This window comes from Elephas maximus, chromosome 6, assembly GCF_024166365.1.
Source record: "Elephas maximus indicus isolate mEleMax1 chromosome 6, mEleMax1 primary haplotype, whole genome shotgun sequence".
Lineage (NCBI taxonomy): Eukaryota > Metazoa > Chordata > Mammalia > Proboscidea > Elephantidae > Elephas > Elephas maximus.
In genome coordinates, this window is record NC_064824.1 from 30869904 (window position 1) to 30884140 (window position 14237).

At 37.1% G+C, this 14237-nt stretch overlaps 1 protein-coding gene across 1 annotated transcript in view; it reads left to right on the forward strand.

Moving 5' to 3' along the window:
- Nucleotides 1–14237, forward strand: part of UBXN4 (UBX domain protein 4) — a 44770-nt gene that overhangs the window by 14242 nt on the left and 16291 nt on the right. Inside the window, exons 3-6 of the mRNA XM_049889248.1 lie at nt 513–541; nt 1000–1118; nt 1795–1972; nt 10059–10152. Coding sequence (XP_049745205.1) covers nt 513–541; nt 1000–1118; nt 1795–1972; nt 10059–10152 — 420 coding nt within the window. The remainder of the gene's footprint in view (nt 1–512; nt 542–999; nt 1119–1794; nt 1973–10058; nt 10153–14237) is intronic.

Consider the following 14237-nt stretch of genomic DNA (forward strand, 5'->3'; position numbering starts at 1 on the left):
TGTATTCAGGTGCACATACTAGCTGCTGAGGAAGCACCTTGGCAGATAGTAACTCAGGATTTTTAGTAACCAGATCTAGATACCAGTTTGTAGGTTGCAAGAGCAGGTGGTTCTTAATCTGAAAATTATAAAACAAGCTAAAAATGTCTTGTGAAATAAGAATTATGTTTTTCTCCTTTAGCCGATGGCTGTGAAAGGAGCTGGTAGTTTCAGAGAAATACTTTTAATGGATAAAATATGTTTTTATAAAAGTAAGTTATCACTTGGGAAATAGTTGTATTCATCTGCTGATTTTGTGTTTGATTATTGTTGCTTTTTTTTTTTTAAATATTTATGCCTATTCTCAAAGAAAAATTCTCTCAAATTAGGTGAGTTTCACATTATGTTTTTTTTCACTGTACTTTAGATGAAGGTTTACAGACCAGATTAGCTTCTCATCAAACAATGAGTACACGTATTGTTTTGTGACATGGTTGCCGACCCCTGATTTTGTGTTTGATTTTGTTTTACAGTGAAGCCTGCCTACAATTTTCACAAATCTGTATCCTTTCAAAGAAGAATCGGTTTATATATACTTTGCTAAGATTTCCTTTCTTTGCTTAATTTATGAAATTTAAAAAGTATTCGTATTTATTTAGGAAATCATGCGTTCTCATTTATGGAAATGTGTCCTTTGAGATAATACATTGTTGCAAATGGAGTTTGGTGGACATGTTAGTGGCTGGCAAGAGAGCTGGTAGCAAGATGGATGTAGAAGAAAGTTGTGATATAGGAAAACGTAGTGAGTGTTCTTTACTCATATGCAATAGAAATAAATCGTAAATCACTTTATGTATCACATGCTACACATGTAATGATATATAGGTAAATTTATTTCTTAAACACAGTAGCTGATTATATTGTGAAATTCACAAAGATAATTTGTTTTATTATCAATAGTGTTTCATAAAATTATCTCCTTGTTTGATATGAATTATTAGACTTAATTAAACTGTGCAGATCCTGTAGTGTGTGTTCCATCCAGTTTCTTTATTGGTGACAGTGGAATTCCCTTGGAAGTAATAGCAGGAAGTGTTTCTGCAGATGAACTTGTTACCAGAATTCACAAAGTCCAACAGGTGAGAAGGAACAGAGCCCTTCTTTGCGTAAGCATGGGAAAATATGTTAGGCATTTGACATTGGAATATTTTTGGAGCCTCTCTTTATTTTCAGGAACCTACCAATGCCATGAAACTTTTGAGATAGTAAATTCTCTTACTGGACTGGTTTTGAAAACAGCATTTTGAAGTTAGAACTGCCTATACCTAATACTTGTGTGACTTCTTATTCTCCCTTCTGTTTCCTCTCCCCGTCTGCCATTCACATAACGCACATCACCATTACTTTGTTGTAAGGGAGAATTGCTCTTACATTGTAGACCTGACAGGGTATTGCTTGACATATTTTAAGGACCTTGTATTCAGTAATTTCTCATTTGCGTCCACTTGATTTCTAATGAAAAGAAGTGGATCTCAGTGGGCTAGTGGTTAATATAGCCTGAAACTTTTTTCTTTGAATTCTGTTTTCGAGGAAAATCAACAGCATGCTTTAAGAATCTTTTTATGCTCTCACCTGCTTGCAGTTGAATTCCATATGTGATTGTCGTGTTTAGGATTATACATTTTAGATTTATCTACATATAGAGAGTTTGGTACTTCTCCCTACTGTGGAGTATAAATTGGTTTGATTCATATTTTGGTTTAATATGCCATGGTAAGTTTAAATTCTCACCTATTCCAATTTCTTTCTCCCCAGATGCACTCACTAAAAGTTGAAACATCAGTTGCAAATGAGAGCCAGTCAGAAAGTTCGGCTTCTACTCCATCTTCCTCATTTGAACCGAACAACACTTCTGAAAACTCTCAATCCAGAAATGCCAAGCTTTGTGAGACACCACCCAATTCTCCTGATGCAAAGTCAGATACTGCAACAGGTGCTTTTTCTTTCTTTGATTTTATTATGGTAAAATATATATAACAAAACATTTACCGTCATTCATTCTGAAATTGTACATCCTCAGATCAATAGTTTTTATGTATATAATTCAGTGATATTAATTACATTTACTATATTGTACATCTATTACCACTATCCTTTTTTTCATCACCTTTAACGGAAATTCAGTGCCCCTTAAAAAGCAGTAACTCCACTTTTTCCCCTACCACCTATCCCTGGTACCCACTAATAATCTTTGGTCTCTATACATTTGTCTGTTCTACGTAGAAGTGGGATCATACAGTATTTGTCATTTTGTGTCTGATTCATTTCATTGAATGTAGTATTTTCAGAGTTCATCCATGTCAAAGCATGTATCAGAACGTCATTTATCTTTATGGCTGGATAATATTTCATTTTATGTATATACTGCATTTTGTTCATTCACTCATCTGTTGGTGGACATTTGGGTTGTTTCCACCCTTTGGCTATTGTGGATAATGTTGCAGTTTACCCTGTCGGGTATGGTAGATGCACTCCTTTGCTTCGTCTTAAAGTACAGGTCATTGATAAATATCTTTAAAAATAAGTTTATTACATGGTATTTCCTCAGATTCATTTAACTTAAAAGTTAGGGGTTGCATACTCAAAAACAGTCCAATATACATTCTGCTCCAGGGCACATGGATCATTGTCCAGGATGGACCACATTTCAGGTCACAAAGCAAGTCTTTACTAATTAAAAAAGATTGAAATCATACGAAGTACTTTCTCTGACCATAGCAGAGTGAAGGCAGGAATCAATAACAGGAAAAAACCTAGAAAATACACAAATATATGGAAATTAAACAATACACTATTAAACTACCAGTGGGTCAAGGAAGAAATCAAGAGAGAAATCACAAATTTCTTGGAATCAAATGAAAACGAAAGCACAGCTTTCCAAAACTTATGGGATGCAGCGAAGACAGTACTGAGGGAAACTGAACAGCAATAAAAAAAGAAGATTTCAGATTAACATCCTGACTTGACAACTCCAGGAAATAGAAAGAAGATGAAACTAAGCCTAGACCTACCAGAAGAAAGGAAATAACAAAGATCAGAGCAGAAATAAAATTGAAAAGAAACAACAGAGATAATCAGTTGAACCAGAAGTTGGTTCTTTGAAAAGATTAATAAAATTGACAAATCTTTAGGTAAACTGAAAAAGAAAAGATGCAAATAACCAAAATGAAAGATGGGACATTACAACAATCTGATAGAAATAAAGAGAATTTTATGACAATATTATGAACAACCTTAAGGCAACAAACTGGAAAACCTGGATGAAATGGATGAATTCTTAGAAGCACACAACCTACCTAGATTGATTCAAGAGGAAACAGAAAGCCGGGACAGACACGTTAACAAGTGAAGAGATTGACTCAGTGATCAAAAACCTCCCAACAATAACAAAAAAAGTTCTGGACCAGTTGGCTTTACTGGGGAATTCTGGCAAATATTTAGGGAAGAATTGACACTAGTACTGTTTAAACACTTCCAAAAGATAGAGAAGGAAGGAATACTGCCTAATACATTCTATGAAGTAAACATAACCCTGATACTAAACCAGACAAAGACACCACAAGAAAAGAAAACTACAGGCCAATATCTCTTATGAATATAGATGCAGAAATACTCAAAATACCAGGGAACAGGATCCAAGAGCATGTTAAGAGTCATACACCATGACCAAGTGGAATTTATTCCAGGAATGCAGAGATGATTCCAGACAACCTAATTGCCCATCGACAGATGCATAGATAAATAAAATGTGGCACGTACATACAGTGGAATGAAGTCTTGATACGTGCTACGACGGGAATGGAGCTGGAAGACATTTATGCTGAGTGAAATGAGCCAGTCACAAAAGGAAAAATATTTATGACCTTACTTATATAAAAAGACAAGAAAAGACGAACGTATAGAGCCCAAAGTTTGTTAGTGGTTACCAGGGATGGGAGGGAGAGGGTAAAAGGGGGATTAATGGTGATAGAAAAATTGCATTGATTAAAGGTAGGGTTGCAGAGCCGCTATTGTAATTGCTGTCAATAAGTTGTACACCTATAAAAAGTTGAATTGGTAGAAGTTGTGTGATATATTTACAAGGACAACCAGAAAATAAAAGTAATAGCTGCTGAGGCTGCTTATGTATAATCAAATACCTCATGGAATTTGGTTCCTTAGTTTGGGGATTTAGGGTCATGGTTTCATAGGACGTTCTAGTTAATTGGCCTAATTACATGTTTAGTGCTTCTGTTCTACCTCCTAGTTCGTTGTGTAGTTTCTGGGGACTTAACAGCTTGCAAGTGGCCATCCAAGGCACAACAATTGGTCTTTATTCACGTGGGGTAACGGGAAGGAGAGTCAGGAATAGAAGGAGGCTGTGGGATGGTGGCTCATTACCTCCATGAATAACTGCCTCCTTTGCCATAAGACCAGAAGAGCAGGATGGTAGCTGGATACTGTTACTGAACATTTTGATCAAAGACTCCATAGAAGAATCCTGATCAAAAGGGGGAAATGCAGCACAGAATTTCAAATTTTCATGGACTCTAGACTTCCTGGAGCCATTACGGAAGACATTATGCTGAGTGAAATTAGTCAGTCACAAAAGGACAAATATTTATGACCTCACTTACATTAAAAAAAAAAAAACAAGAAAAGGCAAATGTATAGAGCCCAAAGATTATTAGTGGTTACCAGGGACGAGGGAAAGGGGGGATTAAGGGTGAACCCCTGAGGCCATGGCCCTGATAGAATCTTTAAACCATGAACCAAAAATAACCCCTGAAGTCACCTGAAAACCGAATAATAGTTTAGCTTAACTAGTAAAAAAAAAGGACTACCATGAGCATTCTCCTCTATTAAGAACTATGTATATGGGATCAAGTTGACAACAGCAACTTGCAGTGCATTTACGTTAATGGGGGAGGAAGAACTCAGAAAAGGAGGGTGAGAATGATTGTACAACTCAAAGAATGTAATCGGTGTCACTAAATTGTACATGTAGAAACTGTCGAATTGATGTATATTCTGCTGTGTATATTCTCAGCAGTAACAAAATTTAAAGAAAAAAAAAAGTGCAGGGTTGTCTTAAATACATTTCTGTGTCATTTAGTGGCAGAAGAGGGTAAGTTCAAGGAATACGCCCTTTAAACCCAAATAGTCAGAAGTACAGAACAGTTTATCAGTAATTTCTGCTACTGTGCCTTGGTTCAGGGAATGTCGTCATGACACCTAGCAGTTTTATAAATGTATCCTTAGCCTACCTCAGAAGATTTTGAAAGATTCAAATGAACCAATGTATTTGGAATTGTTTTTACAAACTATAAAATGCTACACATATTTAAGGGATTAAGTATTTTTATTATTTTAATTGGAATTAAAAGAGAATTGTAAAGTAGAATTTACAGAAATAAGAGGTGTGACTGCAAGGGCAATGATTTTTTAAAAAAAAAAAACCAAAAAAAGTTTTATATCGTATATTGGGGATTGTGGCGAGAGATGTTTGGTGTAATGCAGCCTTGTATTAAGCAACACAGGTCCCTGAGCAGTACAGATGGTTTGTGCTTGTCTACTTACTGAAAGGTTGATGGTTCAAACCCGCCCAGTGGCAGTACTGAAGAAAGGATTGGCGATCTGTTTCCGTAAAGATTATAGCCAATAAAATCCTGTGGAGCAGTTCTTCTCTGTAATACATGGGTTCTCCATGAGTTGGCATCTGTTTGACAGCAGTGAGTTTAGTTTTGATTCATTAAGCAACACTGAGTTAGATAAATCAAAAAGTTAGAATATAAGTATCCTGACGGATGATTCCACTCTAGCCTCTCTGACAGCCCTCTGCTTGAGTGCATTTGATGAAGGGAAGCTCATTACCTTTCTAGGAATCCTATTATTGAATAGCTCTAGTGTTTAGAAAAATTCTTCATTTTATTGAGTTGAAATTTGGTGCCTTATAAGTTCCTATTAGCTTTAAATTAATGCTGCTTTCTACATTTACACACAACAGGTCTTTGAATATTTAAAGGACAGCTAGCAAAGTGTCATTTTGGGATTTTATGTCTTCAGATTATTTAAATTCTGGATGTACACAAAACTGGGGGACTATATTATAGATACAGTCCATTTAGGTCTACAAGAGAGTAATTACATTTACCTGGATATTTGTCATTTTCCAAAATTCCTCATTCGTTCCTGAAAGTATATATCATTGTCCTTCAGTTTGAAAATTTTCCTTTAGCATTTCTTCTTGTGCAGTTCTGTTGGCAAAGAATTTTCTTAGCTTACTTTTATCTGAAAATGTTTTCTGTCTTTATTTTGGAAGTATATTTTGTTGAATATAAAATTTGAAGTTGACAGTTTATTTTTTTCAGTACTTTAAAGATGTTGTTCCACAGTTTTCTGGTCTCCATAATTTTCTGGTTAAAGTCCACGGTCATTCAGTTCTTTTCACCCCTGTGTGGAATGTGTTGTTGTTTTATCTTTTTGGGGAGGAATGGGGGACTTCTTCCGGGATTTTTTTCTTTCTTTGGTTTTCAACAATTTGACTATGATATGCTTAAGTTCTGCAGTTTTATTGGGGCTTGCCTTAGTTATCTAGTGTTGCTATAACAGAAATACCAAAAGCTGATGCCTTTAACAAACAGAAATTTATTCTCTCATAGTTTAGGAGGCCAGAAGTCCAGATTCAGGGTGCCAGCTTTATAGGAAGTCTTTGTGTGTTGGCTCTGGGGGAAGGTCCTTGTCTCTTTCCAACACCTGGGGGCCCAGCTTTCCTTGGAGACCTACATGTGTCTTGGCATCAGTCTTCCCCTGGGTCTAGGAGGTTCTCAGCACAGGAATCCCAGGTCCAGAGGACATACTCCGATCTTCGCTTTTTTCTTGGTGGTAGTTAGGTCCCTCACTTTCTGCTCACTTCTCTCTCCTTTTATCTCTTGTAAGATAAAAGATGATACAGGCCACACCCCAGGGGAACTCCCCTTACATCAGGGCTGTGACCTGAGTAAGGGTGTTGCATCCCACCCTAATCCTCATTGACATGACCTAATTCTGCCTGATTAACATAATGTACTGCTCACTCCCAAATGAGTCCATTACCACAGGCATAGAGGTTAACATTTACAACCCATCACAAAATGGAGGATAATCAGATCGTAAAAAAGAACAACCAGGCAATACTGGGAGTCATGGCCTAGCCAAGTTGACACATATTTGGGGGGGATAAAATTCAATCCATGACAGGGCTCAAAGTGACATATTTCCTAGATTCTTAACTTTTTCCTCTTTCTCCAAAACGGGAAATATCAGCTTATTTCTTGTTATTCATGATTTCTCAAAGACTTCTATTTTAATTATCTAGTGCTTCTATACCTCAAGTGAATGGCTTTGACAAACAAATTTATTTTCTCTTTAGGAGGCTAGAACTCTGAATTTAGGGTGTTGACTCTAGGAAAGCCTCCGTTAGCTCTGGGGGAAGGTCCTTGTGTCTTCAGCTTCTGTTTCCTGCTTCCTGGGAGAACTCCATGTGGCTTGGTGTCTATCTTCCCCAACTCTGCTTACTTAATCTGCTCCTTTTATATTTTGTAAGGGATTGACTCAAGACCACCCTACCCTAATCCTGCCTCATTAACATAACAAAGACAACCCATTCTCAAATGGGATTATAACCACAGGCATAAACAAACAAAAAAAAAACCTTTTGCTATCCAGTCAATTCCGACTCATAACGACCCATATAGGCATAGAGGTTAGGGTTCATAACACATATTTTGGGGGACATGGTTCAGTCCATAACAACTTCCAACCATGATTCTGTGCTCTTCCAGTTCTTTCACAATATAGTACTTTGGGAGCATAGAGGCTTACTACTAGTAAATAGGTTTAGAGCCTTTGCTTTAGGCTACTAGATGCTCTTGATATTTACCTACCTATTTGGGCTTACATATCCTCTTTTTTTTTTTTTTTTATCTTTTAAAATTATTCTTGTGCCTTAAGTGAAAGTTCACAAATCAAGTCAGTCTCTCACAAAAAAAAACTTCTATACACCTTGCTACATACTCCCACTTGCTCTCCCCTTAATGAGACAGCCCGCTGCCTTCCTCCACTCTCTCTTTTCGTGTCCGTTCCACCAGCTTCTAACCCCCTCTACCCTCTCATATCTCCTCCAGGCAGGAGATGCCAGCATAGTCTCAAGTGTCCACTTGATCCAAGAAGCTCACTCCTCACCAGCATCCCTGTCCATCCCATTGTCCAGTCCCATCCCCATCTGAAGAGTTGGCTTTGGGAATGGTTCCTGTCCTGGGCCAACAGAAGGTCTGGGGGCCATGACCACCAGGGTCCTTCTAGTCTCAGTCAGACCATTAAGTCTGGTCTTTTTACGAGAATTTGGGGTCTGCATCCCACTGCTCTCCTGCTTCCTCAGGGGTTCTCTGTTGTGTTCCTTGTCAGGGCAGTCATTACATATCCTCTTAATTATGTATGTTTTGCTCTTTGAAGCTTAAAAGTCATTGAAGAAGGTATAACTCAAATAGATATGAAATAATTCTTTCGCCTTGAATATTAATATCATTTTTCTAAGAAGTTGGTCTGCTCATACTTTATCATCTTATATCAGACTTAATGAACAAAACTCTTTTTGCTTGTTCTTGTTTTTTTCCCCACATCCATTCATTCTGTTTTTTGACATTGTTCTAAACATTTTTACAGTTATAAAAATATTTTTCCAATGATAAATCTCAAATTCCTTAAGCATAAAAGGAGATACTTAAGAATAGCAAAGTTGTAAGAAGTACTTAGTAATAATAATTTGTACTACTGCTATAATAACTAAAGCACTTCCTATGTGTCAGTCTCAGTAAAGTTCTGAGCACTCCTATTAATTCATATAATTCTTACATTGACTCTATTGGGTGGTTGTTGTTAGGTGCCATCCCGTGGGTTCCGACTCATAGTGACCCTGTGTACCACAAAATGAAACACTGCTTGGTCCCGTGTCATCCTCACAATCATTGTTATGCTCGAACCCATGGTTGCAGCTACTGTGTCAGTCCATCTTGTTGAGGGTCTTCCTCTTTTTTGCTGATCCTCTACTTTATCAAGTGTGATGTCTTTCTCCAGGGACTGATCTCTCCTGATAACATGTCCAAAGTATGTGAGATGTATTCTCACCATCCTTGCTTTGAAGGAGCGTTTTGGCTGTACTTCTTCCAAGATAGACTTATTTGTTCTTTTGGTAGTCTATGGTATATTTAATATTCTGTGAGGTTAGTATTCTCATTTTACAGATGAGGCACAGAGAGGTTGGGTAATTTACTAAATTGACACAACTGGGACTTGAACCCAGGGTTTGTGGCTCCATAGTCCTTGCTCTTTGAAAAGATCATAAATGTAAAGAAGAACCAAGTTGGTGGTAGGTGGTAAGTGGTAAGGAAGGAAAAGACAGAGGTTCCAGGCATACAAGCATCTGGTCTGCAGAGCAGACACCTTGGGACAAGTCTAGAGCCATAACCAAGATCAAACTTGACCTCTAGAGCTACGCGTTCAGTACTGCAAATACATGTGGCTATTTAAAATCAAACTGTTTAAAATTAAATATAATTTAAAATTCAGTTCTTCAGCTGCATTAACCCCATTTCAAGTGCTCAGTAGCCACATGTAGCCATTATTTCAGACAGCACAGACACTGGACAGCACTGCTTTCAAGTGAGAGCAACCCATGGCCAGATGTGCTTATTCTACTTTAGCTCTACCCACTATTTTGATATTTGATATATTTGATATTTTTTCGTGTTTTACCCCTGACCTTTACCTTGGTGGCCCTCAATTGGGTAACTGCCTTATTTGCCATTTATAAACTGTTTTATCCAGGTCCAAACTTCAGGATTAGTAATAGTTCATTTTTTATCTTCGATTTTATTCTTAGGGAAAATATGTAATGTTTAAGAAACGACATTATTAACAAATCTTGAAACTGAAAAGATTCATACCTTTTAGAAATTAGCATTAAAAACAATATTCGTTTTTCTTTTTATTTAATAATTAAGGAGGAGAAAGTTCAGACCATGCCACTCCCTCTCAGGATCCTAGTGGATATTCAAATCCAAGACCTGCAGAGGACCTCACCGTCAGAGTGGAAAGGTTTGCTCTTATTTTTTTATGTAGTGTTTTGTTAAAAAGATAACGTTTCAGTTATTTCATTAATTTGAATAAAAGCCAAAATTATACAAATGAAGTTTCCTAATTTTGTGTTGTAATATTTGATCACCTGACCAACTTATTTTTAACTATAAAAATTACAGGAGCCCTGGTGGTACAGTGGTCAAGAGCTTGGCTGCTAACCAAAAGATCGGCAGTTGAAACCTACCAGTTGCTCCTTGGAAACCCTATGGGGCAGTTCTACTCTGTCCCATAGGGTCTCTACGAGTCAGTATTGACTCGATGACAATGGATTTTGGTTTATAAAGATTACATTCTGGCAGTAAAGCTTTTCTGTATCTCTAAAGTCGTCAGCCATCTATAGGTCTGGTCATTCTATGGACCTCCTTTTTACTGGTATTTTGGTACATATGTGTTTCCATCTGTCACTTCTGCTTCTAATCTGTCCGTAAACCAAAACCAAACCCATTGCTATCGAGCCGATTCCGACTCAGAGGAACCCTATAAGACAGAGTAGACCTACCCCATAGGGTTTCCAAAGAGCAGCTGGCCGATTTGAACTGCTGACCTTTTGGTTAGCAGCCATAGCCTTAACTACTGTGCCACCAAGGCTCCAGTAATCTGTCCATACCATAGTGTAAAAAGCTCCAGATAGGCAAGAGCTTCAGCTGATTTTATGACTGTACTGAGCCTGGTTTCTGCATAAGTGGGTGTCTACTAAATGTCAAATCGATGACTTTTTGTTTCTAGGTTAGTATTTTTTAATGATAATTATCAAATCATAGTCTTTTCACTATGATTCTTAAAAGTTATATGAGCTCTGAACAGTTAGGAGTATTCTTAATGCTGTCTTAACCCACTTAGTGTCGTACGGAAGTTTTAAAAATGTATCAGAGAGACTTGATACTTTCTTGTTCACATAGATGCTATGAGGAAACAAAGTTCAAAATGATTGCTGCAGTGGGTCTTTGGGTACGCCCATGACTCAAGGTCAGCTTCATTTCAGCAAAGCCTAGATTCTGATTGTTCTGTACATTCTTTATAGGAGTTGAGGCAGAGCCAAGACTTTGAGGTGAAAAACAGGTTAGACCCTCTCACAGTGGTGAGGAAATGGCATAAGATTAGAATAGCAGCAGGGAACCGAGGTTCTCAGGGGCTCATCCTTTTCTGTTTCTGTTTTGCTAACACCAGGCCCATCACTGTGTACTCTTACTTGTACCACCCTTGGAGGAAATGAAGACCAAAATTCTGAGAAAGGGTTTGGAGACTTGGGGAAAGAAATACCTCAGGTGGCAGCTTTATTGGGTGGGGTGGGATCAGGCACTATTTGTATTTAGGGCAATGGGAAAGAGGAGTTTCTGTGACTATGGTTTCTTAATAGCTTCCATTCCTGTGTAAGAGAATGTCAGCTGATATCTACCTGTATGGTTCTGTGAATAGAATATATCATTTTTAATGAATAGTTTTTATAAATATATATTACATATGTGTTGTTTGTAATATGAATCAATTAAAGACTCTTCATGACATACACCAAAATATTTATACTAATATCTATGAAAGAGGAATTATGGATTTTTTCCCTGTTCGGAGGTTACCATATTTTATTCTTTGAACATTATTACTTTTATAATTAGCATTTATTGAGTACCGTACTTTTATAAGGAGCCCTGGTGGCACAGCAGTTAAATGCTCTGCTGCTAACTGAAAGTTTGGTGATTCAAATCCACTCAGTGGCTCCTTGGGAAAAAGACCTGGTGACCTGCTCCCGTAAAGATTACAGCCTAGAATAGAAAACCCTGTGGGGCAGTTCTGTTCTGTCACCTGAGGTCACTGTCAGTCGGAATCAACTCAAAGGCACCCAACAAAGACAAGGTTACTTTCATAATTAGCATACCAGAACTGGCAGAGTCTATGCTTGGTTAATATTCCTTCAACTAAAAAAAAAAGTTGAAACTTTCAGAGATACAGGCATACATATATACACACACAAGCACAAATATATATGTACATATACATATGTATTTTTTAAGCATGTGCTGTTATGACCATGACATGAAATATATGCAGATTGGGAACTTTAAAAAGGATACTGACGGCCCTGAGACTGTGACCCTAAGACACGCTTCTGAACTAGAACTGAAGCCATTCCCAGGGACCACCTTTCAACCAAACCATAGACAGGCCCATAAACGGTAACTCCTGAATGTGCTCCTTAGAACAATCAGTTATACAGGATCAAAAGGGCAACATTTTCCTAAAAGCAAAGATGAGAAGGCAGGAAGAGGTAGAAAATCAGGACGAAAGGAAGTGGGGAGAGTGCTGACACATTGTGGGGATGAAACCAGTGTCACGGAACACTTATGTACAAACTATTGAGTGGGAAACTCATTTGCTCTCTAAACTTTCACCTAATGCACAATAAGAATTTTAAAAAATAAAAAGGATACTAATATGGAAGTTGGATGAAATGCTGACTAACTTTTTGTTGTTGTTGATAAACTCTTGATAATGACACTGTTTTTATTGGAAACTAACTTTTCACTCTCAGACAGTCTTTAAAAAACCTTAGTCGCGTTTGGTCATTTAATTAAAATCTGATAAGCATTGCAAATTCTTATTGCTGAGACAGATTTATCAGAGTTAGCTGATCTATAAAGCCTAGGTTCTAATACTAATTCACAAGTATTTTCCTGTATTTTATTGATCCGAGTTCATACCCAGTTAGGAATTCTGTTCCTTTTGTGCAGTTTGGTTCATTGACACTTGCAAATAGCTAATAACCCTACCCTGTGTAATTTCCCTATCCTGAATGTCCTCTTAGCTCATCATTTACACCCTTAGGGTTGCCTTCATGTTCACCATCCCCTGCGATAGATTCTGTGATGCGCTTACACCTCTGAGTAACGTATTCCTTGGTGTCACCTGAGGGGTTATTGGACTCTGAAACCCTAAAGCTCTGCTACTTCCTATCTCACAGAAGTGAACTGCTTTGCCTTTTCTCAGCCCAGATAAATTGGGCCTATGAATCCCTGTGGTATTTAAAGAACTTTGTAATATCAAGCTCTGCAAAGAAAAATTGCTGTATTTTTATCTAACTTCGATGATATTTTTAAATATATTTTATATAAATTAAAAACTGAATCTTAAAACTTCGCAGTATGGATTTGTAAATGTAAGATCCTAACTTTCCTGTCAGGCGATGACATTTATTTCCAGAGACTGAGTTTTTGGAAGAGAAATTACTCAACATTAGGTCTTAGGCTTTTTTCTCATCTCACTTCAAGGAGAACTAATTTTCTTAGGGGAAAATGTGAGCTACTCAAATTGTTGTCAGCTCAGACTCATCCTTCCTTGTACATAATAAGAACGTAGTTTTTCAGTCTTGAACTGCCTGTTGTCAAGGAAATAAACTTAATTTTTAACAGATCAGTGCTCTGTAGTTGTTAGACCTAAATTTTTGTTTTTAATACTAATTAAAATATATGAAATTGTTTATTCTTAAAGCTAAAGGTCAAGGAAATAAAAATCTTTTAGTGACTCATGTGAATACATGAATCTTTTAGTCAGAATATATATTTTTTATATTTTAGTATTTATTACTATTTTTATTATATTTAAAAATGGGCAGATTTCTCCCCGACCTTATAATTTGAAAAGTTTCAAACCTAAAAAAGTTGAAAGAATAATATAATGAAAAAAAATTGTTTTTTGTGGCTGAATCATATGAAACTTGGAGACATCATTTCAGTTCATCCTTAAAACACTTTGGCATGTATCTCCTAAGAATAAAGACATTTTCAGATACTAGTACAACAGCGGGAACGCTGGTGGCACAATGGTTAAGCATTCAGCTGCTAACCAAAAGGTTAGTGGTTTGAACCCACCAGCTGCTCTGTGCAGAAAAGACCTGGCAATCTGCTGTCTTAAAAATTTCAGCCCAGGAAACCCTGTGGGGTTATTCTGTTCTGTCCTGCAGGGTCACTATAAGTCAGAATCAACTTGATGGCAAACAACAGTGCAATACTGGTGTCACACTCAAGAAATTGTAAATTAGTAGAGTAAGA